Genomic DNA, 14,409 nt, shown 5'->3' on the forward strand with positions numbered 1-14,409 from the left:
GAGAATATCTTGTGCGGGCTTTTTTGCATTTAAGCAAATAACGAGAATATCTTGTGCGGACTAAAAAGCAGGAAGGAATTTTGGTTACACATATATTATCATAGAAATCTCAAGTTGTTTAAGTGTTCATGTATGAGTTTACCATGCCCTGTTCTTAATAAATTGAATTGGATATTCACGCTTTCTGTGTCATGAGGCATAAAAAGAACCCATAAACTCAACCTGAGTAAATGTGAGATATATGAAACTGGATTTAGGCTTTTCAGTTGTATTAAATACTATGGAAGCATATTAATTAATTTAACAGTTCCACTGTGTGATGGTATATGAACAACAAGGTAATTCCATCATAGAATATAAGACATAGGATCTTCCAAACAAATTTAAAAAGGTCGGTAATACCATTTATGGACCAATTGATAACTTGTGTTTTTTACAATTTCATTCCCCTATGTCAACATAGTTGCAAGCAGCGAGATATGTCAACTGTGTTATGATGTTAACAGCCGTAGAGTAGTGCCGCAAAAACTGAGCGGTTACAATGAATTCTTACAGTATGCCACTGCATAGCAATTTGCAGTACAGTTGTTTTTCATGCCACATAATCAGTGCTAAGGCAACCTTACGAGTGGTAAAGAGGGATACATGAATCTGAACATTTGAGAATATAAAAGATGAGATCTACATGAACTTGCAGAAGGACCTCCCCTGGTCTGCCGGGTGTTATAAGAATTGCAACTTTGACACTTGTGTGCAACAATGTGAATAATTACTTCAGAAGTTACTCCACAGTCATTGCATAAGATCCAAACCTGCTCAAATGACCGACGAGAAAGTGGTGAGGTATTTTCTCCCACGCCACTAATGGGCTCTAAAATATGCCTCCAAATTATACCACATTAACATCAGACAACTTACCATTTTGTTCTGGTAAGCTTCAGGCATTGGAGTCAAAGAAACCTACATGACAAAAAAAATATCAGAATCCACTCAAGAAACTTAAAAAATCAATTGCCATTGGACGAAAGAAAATTTCAAATATGAGAAATCAAAATTAGCAAAAACACATATAATAAGCTACTCTTTATACAACCCATTGCAAGTTGACTTCAAGATGTTCATCTTGTCGACAATATCTACCTCTCGGTCAAGTTTCCCCCACAATTTAGACATATCACAGACAAATTTGGAGCACACTGGACAAGCAAATCTGCAAAGGACAAACAAACATGTTAGAATGGCAAGAAATTTGAAATAAAATTAAAGCTGCTACTGTGACCACAGATTGCTGAAGAAGGTACCATCAATGGGCATATCAGTGCAAGTATATCTTGTATTGTGTAATAGTATAGGTAGACTGGAAACAAGAGGTTGTGAGCCAGGGCACAAAACAGGCCACATATGAAACTTACTGAAGTGTACCTACAGGATAACGCTTTAGGACAGTATTGCGTGTAAAGACATAGGTGGACAAAAAGGGGATTATTGATCGTGTGGAATAAAATCTCAATACAGGGATATGACTATTCCAAAATTTTGATAGACATGAGCAAAGCTAATTGATCATTAAGCGAAGTCAACTGATTTTTGATGGACATGAGCAAAGTCAACTATTTAACTTTTATCATATCAAGCATATCAGGTATTCTACTATAATAAGATATCTTGCCATCACATATATAACAACTACAAGTCAGACATGGTACACAAGGCAGGACACTGAAACCACTGATGTTGTTTGTATCAGAGCAAGAGAAAAATAACATAAATGCACCCAGTATAGCTAGGTAATCCGAAGCTAGCTCTAGAAGTGGGTACGGATATCAACTGATGAGAAACAAAATCTTGTGAGTAAGAATGCTTATCATAGCAGAAATCATTGTAATCTGGTAAGGGTTCTCATTTCTTTATGGGGTAATGTAAAAGAGTAGTTCTTATGGAAGAGTTCAGATATTTCTTAGGTCAATTTATAAAATTTCATAAGACCAACGAGGAGAGTAAAATCTTCAATTGCACCTGAACATGCGTAGAACAGTCAGTAAAGCCAGGTTAAGGTTGGGGTGATCCATGTGTGCGTGTCTTTGGTGCATTGCTTTTTCCACACAAGGGTGGCAATCCTTCAAGCGGATAGAGTGGCAACATCCTAGAAAAAGGTACATGAGCAAATAAATCATTCTCGCACTACAATGAAACAAGGGAAGAAGCGGTGATAATTTGAGAAGTCATAAAGAACATACCACATTTATAACAGTGGAAGAAATTATCGTTGCTGCCAGTTCTGAAAACCAGCACAAGTAGCTAAAGTCAAAGGCAAGAAATACATCTAATACATTTCACAATAGCATGAAAGATTACTTTACAAGAGAGCAAGAAACATCAAAGGAAAAAGAGAAAAGCATACCTGCAAATTCCACATCTGTCACAGTGGTATTGCTGTTTTGAGTCCTGGAAACCAAAGTGGCAAGTACAATTAGAACCGAAAGTGTATACATCCAAACCATCTTTTTATAATTTTGTAAGAGTGAAACTCTCTGTTTTCCTAAACCAGAACTATTAAACCTGAAAAGGCATTAAAAACGTACCTCATCATCAAAGAAATTGCATTTTTCACAGAAGTAATTTCCCATACAAACACCACAAGTAACGCAGGTTTGCTGAACCTACAAAATGACAGTGCATAATCATTTTTAAAATAACTCAAGAAGCATTAGTGTTTACCTCTAAATTTTCTGCACATTATTAAAATTAAAAAGGCTCAGCTCTTTCAAATCTACCTTCAGAAAATTACAAAGAATACATATTGTTCAGAGCATTAAGACAAACATCATAATGAATAACATCTAACTGGAAAACAAGATAGAACCTTACCTTTCGAACTTCATGGCGCGGTACATTATGTCTGTCATGTGGATGGACATCCATTGAATTCTGTTCAGATATGAGATCAAACCATACTATACCCTCACAAATGAAATTAGAAGAGACGTAATTTTATAGTTCTATTTTAACAAGTATATAAACCAAACACAACCGTTGAACTTGAAATAGCTACGAAAGAAGTAAAGAAAAAGAAGCATACTTTGGCCTCATTATGACAATTCCTACAGTCAAAGACTTCATTACAAGACGGAGCCCTTATTTGGCATCTCCGGCAGTAGTGTGAACATCTGCCATCAATTATCAGTATCAAGAAAAGACACATCAGTAAAATCATCCCTGTAAGACACATTTTTCACCACTTTGTAAGATGCATGGAGATACCAATAAGAAAATATCAAAATTATATATAATAAATAAAAGGCATAAATGTTACATTAAACAATAGTGTATTGAACATCTCCATTCTATTTCAAGGAAGAAATACCAAATACAGTATGGGTATGCATGTCAAACAATGTAGATGCTCACTACCTTAAATATTTATGTTAAGGACAACAAATGACCAGGATGAATTCCTTGACAGTTAAAAACAGAAATTTCATAGCCCCACGTTAATGAATGCTATTTTTGCACACTTCAATTCCCTGAGATTCATTGTCTTAGTAGAAAGTAAATTAAGCTGAAGAAAATAGAGAGACACACAGAAATACTCTTCTCATGTTAGCAATACAAAGAGGTCACTTTAGCACAACCTCTTTTCTTGTTCTATGAGATGAGATAGGTTTGCTTATGGCCAAAGGGATAAATAGAACAAATATGTGGGATACCATAGCCCCGCATAATATGTAATGGTTTTTCAGCTCTAAAGAAAATAAAGTTAAAAATTGAAATTAGTTCCACATAAAGAACACATGCACCAACTATAGGTTTCCAACGTTAGCCGTCTCTTGAATGACTGTGCCAACATCAGATCGCTGTTGAATGGAAAGATTGCACATGCCCACATCATCAAATGTGGGTTTCAAGAGCATTTCTTCTTACAAAACAATTTGATAAACATGTACATAAAATGCAGGGATTTGGATACTGCACGCCAAGTGTTTGGCAATATAGCTGAACGAGATGTCATCTCGTGGACTTCGTTGATCACGGGTTACGCTCAGAATGGGCAATATGAGGAAGCCCTCAAACTTTTCGAGCAAATGCAGAGCCAACTGGTGTCGCCGAACAAGTTTACTTATGCTACCATAATGAAAGCGTGTGCCGGTGTTGCGGATCTGGAACGGGCCAGGGGGGTTCATGATCAGATTCTGAGAAAGAACTAAATCATAAAGAAAGGTAGTTGATAGCCAGGACAACTTCATTTTGACACAAGTGCTGTTCTATAGACCTCCCTGTCAGAGAGAAATTTGAAATAAAACTGACTGCATTAAAGGGTGCCAACAGAAATTTATTGTTGGGTCATGGACACAAGAGGCTACCCCACGAATTCTACTGGATTACAGTAGCACATAATTACTCATTGTTCACAGAAAGTTCCCTTACTACACTAGTTTCCTCAAAATAAAAAACTATGATAACATCTCTCGCAGATACCCTTCATAAAACACAGCTTCAATCTGCAAACTCCACCATTTGTAACACCCAAAAACTCTTCTGTTTGAAAAAACTTGAAATCAAGGTCTTGGCAATATTGACGTTCCTGGAAGCAAAACAATTCTAACCCAGAACTACAAAAAATGGAAAGACCTGTCAAACACTAAATACAGCTTGATCCTACAAATAATTGAGGCAATGATGCATCTTGCCTGACTATTTATTGATCATTACAGCGGCTCTAAGCCGTGTCATTGCCTCAATGTGCACTAAATTATTCAACCCAATGTGTGTATATACGCCTCTTGGTTTTTTCAATCCCATTTCTTCTTTACAACTGAGCAACGCGGTGCCCTCCGTTATTGTTCCATTGCTCTAGCAAGAAAACCTGATCAAGGGCAGGCTCTTCCTTTTCACAAACCCCAGGATGATATTATACAAATGCATAATAGTCATATGATAAATAAAAATCCTCAAATCCACCCCTCCACTGTATTTGCAATGAGACCTAGCATTCGCTCGAGCCTCAATTCATGCCAAATCTGCTTATTTAATCATTATCTTCAAATCTTTTGGTTAAAATTAAGTAGAATGTTGCAACCAGGGATCTCCTATCATATCTCTCGATGAATGGACTGCAGAGATAATCCTCTGCCACAATGTAAATGACCTGCCTAAAATATGGAGGATTCTAAACAGAATTAAGCAGAATTTGCAGATCTAGTAATTCTCAACACAGTAAATCACGAACCAGAACCCATCTCGAACAGTTATACCTATTTCTCTGTTCCAGTCAAACACACGCAAACATGTATGTGTTCATGCACCAGGCTGTGGCCAAGAGGCAACTTCGAGCAGTTGTCGTGAGGATGAACCAGGTTCAAATTCCAGTTTCCTCGCTCCCCCTGCCTGATGGATAGCTATGTGTAGTATTTATTGTAGCTCTGCTGCAATGATGATCCGACGCCTAGCTGCCGATATTGTACTGGTTGTTGCTATTGTTGCTTAGCCTCAGGGCTGTTGGTCTATTTGTGGCCTGGCCAACGCAGTGAAAGAGGTTTCAGACCAACCAATCATGACCTGTTTCCAATGGGTGTACTACACACACAAGGCTGTGAACTATTGTCCAGTCCACACACTCACCAGATCTATAAACCACCCTGCGCTATCAAACTTTACTATTTATTTTCAGGTGTGTGTGTGTGAGTTGTGGGATTGGACCTATTTTAAAATCCTAGATCTGTGGCCAAGAATTTCTGTTTTCAAGTTCCAAGAGAAAGATGGCAAAGCCCTGCAAGCGGAAGAGTATCCGAAAAATGCACCTTCAACCAAAAACTGATCTATAATAATAACGAGGCCTGAGATTCCAGACTAACTAAATAGACGTAAAATTATTAAAAAAATGATAGAAATGAAATCCTTACCTTTGGGCCATTGTGCAAGGACGCTTTCCTTCAAGGTGGCAACAGTGGTGGCAGATAAATATCTTCTGGGACCAACGTCTGTACCATCATGGAGCCTGAACTTGACCTCCAAATACTCTTCCCCTGACATTTCTCAAAATACCCAGATCCTGGTTCAGAAAACCCTCTAAAAGCAGCTTAAAACCCTCAGTTTGGGAACCCTTGTGACACCTTAAAGGGTAACCCAGAAAAACGCTATTACAGGTTTGGGTTTCCTCAAAATAAAAAACTATGATAACATCTCTCGCAGATACCCTTCATAAAACACAGCTTCAATCTGCAAACTCCACCATTTGTAACACCCAAAAACTCTTCTGTTTGAAAAAACTTGAAATCAAGGTCTTGGCAATATTGACGTTCCTGGAAGCAAAACAATTCTAACCCAGAACTACAAAAAATGGAAAGACCTGTCAAACACTAAATACAACCTGATCCTACAAATAATTGAGGCAATGATGCATCTTGCCTGACTATTTATTGATCATTACAGCGGCTCTAAGCCGTGTCATTGCCTCAATGTGCACTAAATTATTCAACCCAATGTGTGTATATACGCCTCTTGGTTTTTTCAATCCCATTTCTTCTTTACAACTGAGCAACGCGGTGCCTGAAAGGCTTGGTGCACGAACTGAGCATACATGGCCCTTGACATCCTCACAGAGACATCTACCATCTCCTTATTACACAAAAACTTCTCCATCCGAGACGCCGCCCTCATGGAATCCACGTCCCGTTCATAAAAGGCCTCCACCGCCTTAGAAATCAAGTGCTCATCGTGCTTCAGGTTTCGTGCTTCAAAACCTGAGCCATGCTCAGAGAAACTCGAACCCTGATAAATGTACAAGCCAGGTGTCAACATCCGAAAGAAAAAGATGACGAAGGGACGACTGTCCACGTGTCAGCACGAGAGCCAAAGGAACGATGAAAGTCTGTTCCAAAGGAAGGCCTATCGGCCTAATTATTTTGTGAGTTGGAATGGAAAGTGTACAATGTCCACTCTCTTGTGCATTGGATTACATAGAAATAATGTACAATTAACAATTACAAATAATGTAACATCTAATAAAGACGATAGAAATGACAGTAAAATTAAGTATTTGATAATTTGTCATGTAATTTAAAAATTTAAAGACAAATACAGTGATGCTGTTAATCAAGTATGACATTATCGGGTGCAAGAAGCCCTATATATATGCAATGGCAAAAGAATTCTTAGTTTGTTACCTTCACTTATATCCCTATAGGCCAAAAGGAGTGATACCATACAAGCCAACAAAAGGCTCTGGTTTCTGTTGTGCCGTTGGTTTCCAAATTGTGCCTTCACAGAAAGTTCAGTTCTACTTGTGAGCTGAAGGCCAGCTATAGAACAATACCAAACCTTGGAATGTGCAGGCAATGAAAATCCGTTGCATCTTCCATGAGCATGAGTTGGACCGCCTCTGTAACTAATGATGATGCTGTAGGGAGACGCGTAAGTGATTATCATCCCAATGTTTGGGACGATGATGTCATAGCCTCTCTACCAACGTTGTCTTACGAGGTGCTTAACTAGCTTCCTTTGAATTTAGTCTTCTGCATATTTTCTTTATAATAGGATTATTATTATCCTGCGGCTGGGAGCATAACGTATTGGAAATATGGTTGATCAGTTTGACTAAAAAGTTTGAGTGAAAAATTAAAGAACGGTTTCAAAGTTAATATTAGAAATAATTTGTCTGTATGGGGTAGATTAAGTGGTAATGGTCGTGCAAATAAAGGCTCACCGAACGGGAGATCTTGGGTTCGATGTCCCAAAAATGAAGTGAATAACAAACATGTAAAAACTGAAAAATGAAAAAGTTTTACCACACTTACAAAAAAATATATATATTAGAAATAATTTTATTTTTATTTTTTTTAATTTTTTTACATTTTAATTGATTGAATCAATTTGGGTCTTATTCTTTAATGACGCTAGTATATCAATTTTCAATTTATAAATGTTGGTAAGGCAATGTTATATTGATTTTAAAGGTGTTGAATTGATATTAAAGGTGTTGGAAACATCTTGTATGGCTCTAAAGAAGCTCACCATGTTCGAAATTCATAGATCGTCATTTGCTATGGGATCCTATCGCTGACATTTTGGAGCTGCCTTGGATAGAATTGCCGACATTTTAGAACTGTCTTGTACTTGCGGGGGAGGAAACTTGTTAGCATTTATAGTTCAAAGTAAATAATTCTCTTTTTATAAAATTCTTCAATCCGAAAAAAGAACTCACAATAGGGTCTATTTGACAACCTTGGTGTCATATCCAATATTACTACGTTTATGTCAATATTACTACCTTTATGTCATTCATGTATGAGGTAGAGCCACTGTATTATATAAATAATCACTTAAATAATGAAGATGTGAATAATCATTTAATCATTTTTTTTGTTTTGTCAAAGCAAGTAGTGACTCCTCAAGCAAAATTGATTCATATATTTAATTCTTTCAAGTAGGTATTCATTATATACATGAGGGAGAGACTGTTCATTTCATCTCCCGATGACTGTTCATATTACTTATTTATTTAGTTACATTATATTCACCCAATCCTAATGATTAAGTGTCAACATTCCCCCCCTTAGGGATGTTGGTGAGTCCAAGCATCATTTTGAATCGTTTAAGCTTTTCTCTTCCAAGCACTTTGGTGAAGATGTCTACAATTTGCTCATTAGTGGAACAATGACGGAGATGGATTGTTTTGGCCCAAACATGATGTCGAATAAGATGATATTTAGTATTGATGTGCTTCGTTCGATCATGGAACTTTGAGTTCTTGGCCAACTTTATTGCAGAGGTATTGTCAATCATGAGTGGAGTTGATTGTACTTGTTTTACCTGCAAATCTTCAAGAATTTTCCTGAGCCACACAATTTCTTTTGTTGCTTTAGCCGCTGCCACGTATTCTGCTTCTGTTGTGGAATCTATTGGAACTGATTGTTTACGTGATCTCCAGGACATAGCTCCTGATCCAAGACTCATAACATATCCTGAAGTAGATACCCCAGTTTCTTTGTCGCCATCGAAGTCTGAATTAGAGTATCCAATCAAGCTAAAATCGTCCACTTGTGTATACTTGATTCAAAGTCTTGAGTTCCCTTCAAGTACCTTAGAACTCTTTTTGCAGCAGACCAATGTCCCTCACAAGGCTTTTGCATAAACCTGGAGAGGATTCCAACAGCAAACGAAATGTCTGGTCTGGTAGTAGTTAGGTAGTTGAGACTTCCTACAAGCTATCTGTACTTTGTTGCATCCTCAAATTCTTTTCCTTTAATAGATGTGAGCTTTAAGCTTTGTTCCATTGGAGTAGTAAGAGGATTGCATTCTGTCATGCCAACCCTGTTCAATGTAGAAATTTTGAATAATTTAACACATATTCAATGGAGATTATCCTGATCATGTACTATTGCAGAAAACATACACAATACATAAGCTCCTCTACGTTGATCATCAATATAACAGCATCAATAACAATAAAACATCAAGAGCATTCACACATTAACACAGTATGTATCCCGGGGAAAGCATCTCGCTAAAAACCCCAACTATCTGTATATTAATGATTGAGTCATGTAACATTACACAGCATAATACTTCTCACAAGTATCTCCACCTCTTTTACACATAATACAGCTCAGATCTGATCTCCAAATCTCTTCCACTGCTTGCCTGCCTCCACTGCTCAATACCTACTCAAGAATTGATGAGAATGGCTCACCAAACTCGTTTTTCACCTGCAAAATAGTCACTCACACTTTGTTGGACGTGAGCACAAGCTATAATGTGGGAAAATACGTGAGCAAACTCATTGGCATACTCAATCCCTTGATTGTGCAAGATCTGGTGCACAACTATAGTCACAACTGATAGCAATCTGATTCTCTACCACCTGTCCCTGTTGAACTGAACATGCACTGACATGCAACTGAGTTAACTGATGTATTCATTAGTTGTATTATGAGTTAATAACTTGTGAATTAATTAATAACTAATTCACCCAACTCATCTCTAGTCTATTTGCCAGTTAGACTAAATACAACCAGTTTAACAAAGCTAAACTGAACACAACTCCATCAACTCCACCAAACTCAACTGATTGAGTTCTAACTGAAGTCATGCATGCAACAACTCAACTGACTCATAAGAAAAGCGTATTTCCTTCTGACAGCTGCATGTGCCACCTCTGTAGCTCAAACTGAAGTGCTCCAAGAGAATAAGATTAAGTTTATAGTCCAAATATTATTGTGAGATAATAATATTTGACTTTTCTATTTTTGACGGCCAGTCTAAAAATAGACTTTGATCACTCACACTGTGATAACTTGGTGGGCTCTAGTATTGTAGCAACAATGCTACAACTCCTGGGGCTTCCTTCTCTAATTTTATCAACCCGGTAGTTCGTAACAAACTTGGAAGCGACGGTGTTGTATGCACAAGTACTTGCTCTTGTCGCAGCTGTCACTTGGTCAGCTGGCACAAGTCCGCTAGGGCTCAAGCCAACTTCTATATGTTCTCAGAAGAAGCTTTCTAAATGATGAACGAGGACTATCTCAAAGGAAATTAACCTACTTTGCAAGAATGAACTGAAAGCCAACCAAACATGGAAACCCTAGTAAACCCTAATCTAACTAGCTTAACCTCTATGATGCAATGGTGAGAGTGCAAACTTCTAGAAATGATGCCATTACTTCTAGTGAGATGAGATGCATGAATTTACACTACTTTTATTGAAGAGAACACATTTTTGTATTTTTTCTCAAGTGGGTGGAGTTATTATGATTTCGTTTCTTATTGGGTTTTGACTGTGCAGGGGTAGTTCGAAGGGAAGGAAGGCTTGGAAAAGGTCAGGAGGGCTAGGAGAGGTCCCAGGGGATTCCTAACATCATTCCACAGAAGTCCACAACGTTCAGGTGCTTGGCAACCGAGTTTGCAGGCTTCTACAGGATGTTTGCAGGGGATCCTACAGGAAGCTCGGGATTTCTACAGGAAGTCTGCTAACTTCTACAGTTGGAGTTTTGGGTGACGGAGGAGTCGAGGAGCTGTATGGGTGGATAGGTAGGGTGAAAAGGGAGCTGGTGATGGCTCAGGGACAGAGAGATAAGATGGAGAAAGAGTGGGTAAAGTTGGTTGGTGGATAGAAGGGTGGAAGCAATGGAAAGTCAAAAAGATGGAGCTACGTGAGAAGTAGAAGGGTTGGAAGGAAAACGAGCTGAACAGAGGATGAGTAGGTGACTTTAGGCGCGGTTGAGAAGAAGAAGAAGATAATAGAACAATGATGTGCAGTGTAAATGGAACAAATCCTCTATGTCTTGCACAAAACCGAGAATTTCATCAACCTATTCTAACTGTGTTATTTAACCAACGAACAGCAATGTAAATTGTGGAGAGAAATCGTGCATGGTGTTGGAACGAAGAAGTATTGCTCAAGATCAAAATGCATGGACGGTTCTATGACGGAAATGACTGTGTGGCAGCTTGCATGAACATATAAGACTGCATTTTTTGGTGGTTGGTACGGTCTACACCCCCAATCTCTAAACAGAGATGGCAGTGAGTGCACTATCAACCTTTTCTTGGAGCTCTGATGAATTCTAATCCTCCTACTCTAATCTAAACTGCTAACAGCACTTTAACCATAAACTAATCTACTCAATCACATTAAAGAAATTAAATCAGCAGACTGTGTTTTCCAAACGCATGTCAAAACAGAGAAACAAAGTGCTGAAAGGAAAGACAAGTAACAATACAAAGAGAAGGAAGTCTATTGCTCTCAGGTTGGGCCCTAACCTGAGAGCTATAGCTCCTCTTAAGAACTCAGGATGGAATCCAAATCTGCCTGCCTTTATTAAAAGATCATAACCATGAGTCTAACATCATGCCAAAACTAGCTTACAAAGAGCAAAAACCGAGCTGTAGCTCGTGCTTAGAAATTGCAACAGTAGTTCAAAAGTTCAAAAAGCTCCTATCAAAGGCTACGGCCTCAATATTTATACATGATGAGGATCAAGCTGGCTTCCTCAATTAGTGGAGCTCGGCTGTCCAACTAAAAGTAAACTGTTGTTCCTGTAGAATCCGTTGGTTGCCTTTTAGCTCGGTGGGGATAGCTGTTGGAGCTCGGAGTTGGGGTGGAGATCACGAGGGAGGTCATTCAAGACTGTGGACAACCTCCTTATAAACCTGCAATGCCACCTTTGTTGTCTCCTTGTCTCCTTCTGCGTGGTCTTTGCTCCATTTAATGTCAAAAAAACCTGAAATCATCATGTATTAGTCACATAGGAATAATGCCTGCCCTTCTTCCTACAAATAACACGAATATACTAAGAAATGATGCATAAGTGATAAAAGATGAAGGGTTGAGCAAGGTAAGTAGGCCAAATGAACCCAAATTGTTACCAAAAATTGGGGCTCATCATCACCCCCCAGCTAAAATATTTGCTCATCCTTGAGCAATTTTGCTCCAGCTCCTTGTCCTTGGCCGAGAACTAGGCTCCGGAATACGCTCTTTCTTTCCTACTCTTGGTGGCTCTGCCTGTTCTGCCCCTGGTGGTGATGAGGGTGCCGCTCCTTCCCTCTTCTCTGTTTCTTTGACCTTGGGCCGGGCTTTTGAAGCCGATTGGTCTACCCTTCCTTTCTAAGTAGTTGTTTTTGGGCTCCCCCTCTCGTAGGTGACCGATATCTTCGAGGGGGACCTCTCACTGGGTGAAGTAGGGGCATCCCCTGTAGTGATTTGGCTGCTGGATGGGGGTTGTGGCTTGCCCGTCTTTATTCTCACACTTCTTCGAGCTTCAAAGTATAGAGGGGTCTCCCTCTTTCTCTTCTCCTTTGGCTTAGGAGGTGTGCTGAGGGCGGCCAGCACAGCTGTTGCCTCCCTTTCACGAATATCAGCTTTCTTCTCCTTGGGTTTCACTTTTTCAGGGCTTCCTGTAGAAGACCCTGTTTTAGTCAATTTCGGGCTTCCTGTAGAAGACCCTGTTTTAGTAATTTTTGGGCTTCCTGTAGAAGACCCTTTTTCAATAATTTTTGGGCTTCCTGTAGAAGTCGGTTTCGGCTTTCCTGTAGAAACAGGTGTTGCCGCCTTGGTTTGCTTTGCTGCATGGGTTTTGCTTTTTGACTTAGTTGCAGTCGCTGTCGAGGCACTCTTGCTGATGTGGACCTTCTCAGCCTTGTCCACTCTGCCTTGCAACCTTTTCTCTCTTGCTGTCAAGATGGGTGTGTCATCTTTTTCTTTGTCATCCTTTTTCTCATGCTTCTTCTTTTGCTCTTTCTTCTGCACTGTGGTCGGGGTCTTCTGGGCTGTTTCTTTCTTTCCCACGGCCACTGATTCTTTCTCCTCACTGCTAGAGGAACCACTTTCTTCGGTCAACATCCTTATGTCTCCATCTCTTGTCAAATTTCTGAATGCTTCCCATGAGAGGGGAACCTTGTATGAATGAAGCGCATCCTCCACGAGAAGTTTGATTAATCCATGGTGGGCTACCTGGTCTGGTATGCCTTCTTTTAACTTTGTGGCACACTCAATTAGAGACTGTAGCAGGAAATAGGGGATGCTCAGTTTATTTTCTACAAGAAGATCAATCTGGTGCCTCAATTCAGTGAGCAACCTAAAGTGATACCCGTACACAATGCTAAAACGGCCTTCGCAGGTTATATACTTCATGATCTGCAGGCTAACTTCATTCCATGGTGGTAGTAGACTGGTTCTACGCACCCCATTCTTGTCTTCCGAGAATTCCTCCTCTGGGGGAAAGAATTCTTTCTTGGCCTGTTGGCTCAACTTCCTTTCTTCCTTATCCCATGGCAAACCCATTGGAAGTTCAGTAATTCGACTGATATATTGCGGGGCGAGCTTGAGGCTTAGGCCCCTGAAGTTCACGGTGGCCAATGTTTTGGATTTCGGCCTCAGAGCCTGCAAAAACTCTTCTGCCACTTCGTCGTCATAACCCTGCAATTTGTCACAGAAGGATATCCATTGTGCTCGTGTGAAGAACTCCACCACCTCAAGATTTTCCCTTAACTTTGTTGGATCAGTGGGTTCCCTTCTAATGAACCCACCCGGCATGATAAAAACTGTTGCTTTAACTAGAGGTGGCGAACGCGGAAGAAATTTGGTCTACTGAGACAGAGCGTAGAATTACGCTTCTATCGTGCATATAATCCACGAAGCTTATCTCTGAGGACCTTAACACAACTTAATTACACTGACATCCTGTAGAATGACAGTTTATGCACAGCAGATAACAACTGCAACAATTTTCTACGACCAGACTGTAGACGACGATTCTGCCACCTTCAAAAGCCAATTGCATGGAGAGTTCAGGTTTACCTTTTTAATCCGCCACCTTTTGACGTGAGGAACCCGCCTTCCTGTAGAAACAGCGTTCCTGTAGGAGCAGCGCGTGATTTCTGGGAAAGACTGCAGTTGGTCTGCGCTCTTGGTGT

General features: G+C 39.5%; 1 protein-coding gene across 5 annotated transcripts; it reads right to left on the reverse strand.

Annotated features, from left to right (window-relative positions):
• Positions 1-376: 376 nt before the first annotated feature.
• Positions 377-6,700, reverse strand: LOC149221738 (E3 ubiquitin-protein ligase RZFP34-like). 5 transcript variants are annotated; one of them, XM_089385212.1, is made up of 11 exons: positions 5,901-6,700; positions 5,253-5,512; positions 3,080-3,167; positions 2,869-2,928; positions 2,583-2,660; positions 2,402-2,445; positions 2,238-2,278; positions 2,017-2,143; positions 1,141-1,210; positions 919-960; positions 377-812 (listed from the first exon to the last, which is right to left on the reverse strand). In XM_089385212.1, the coding sequence occupies exons 4-11, from the start codon at positions 2,920-2,922 to the stop codon at positions 612-614; spliced, it is 657 nt and encodes a 218-aa protein (XP_089241338.1). In that variant the 5' UTR covers positions 2,923-2,928; positions 3,080-3,167; positions 5,253-5,512; positions 5,901-6,700; the 3' UTR covers positions 377-611. The 5 variants fall into 5 exon arrangements, with proteins under 5 accessions (XP_089241338.1, XP_089241337.1, XP_089241336.1 ...); XM_089385211.1 differs by having other exon boundaries at positions 2,869-2,899; positions 5,901-6,699; XM_089385210.1 differs by lacking the exon at positions 5,253-5,512 and having other exon boundaries at positions 5,901-6,680.
• Between the last annotated feature and the right edge of the window lie 7,709 nt (positions 6,701-14,409).

The sequence above is a fragment of the Pinus tabuliformis genome, chromosome Q (assembly GCF_031772625.1).
Source record: "Pinus tabuliformis cultivar Carrire ecotype Pingquan chromosome Q, CPIR1, whole genome shotgun sequence".
In the NCBI taxonomy this organism is placed as follows: domain Eukaryota; kingdom Viridiplantae; phylum Streptophyta; class Pinopsida; order Pinales; family Pinaceae; genus Pinus; species Pinus tabuliformis.

Coding starts and splice junctions, on each gene's coding strand:
- LOC149221738 (XM_089385210.1), bottom strand. Junction 2,279..2,401: donor GACAGATGTGGAATTTGCAG/GTATGCTTTTCT, acceptor GCTGGTTTTCAG/AACTGGCAGCAACGATAATT. Junction 1,211..2,016: donor ACTGTTCTACGCATGTTCAG/GTGCAATTGAAG, acceptor TGTCCTTTGCAG/ATTTGCTTGTCCAGTGTGCT.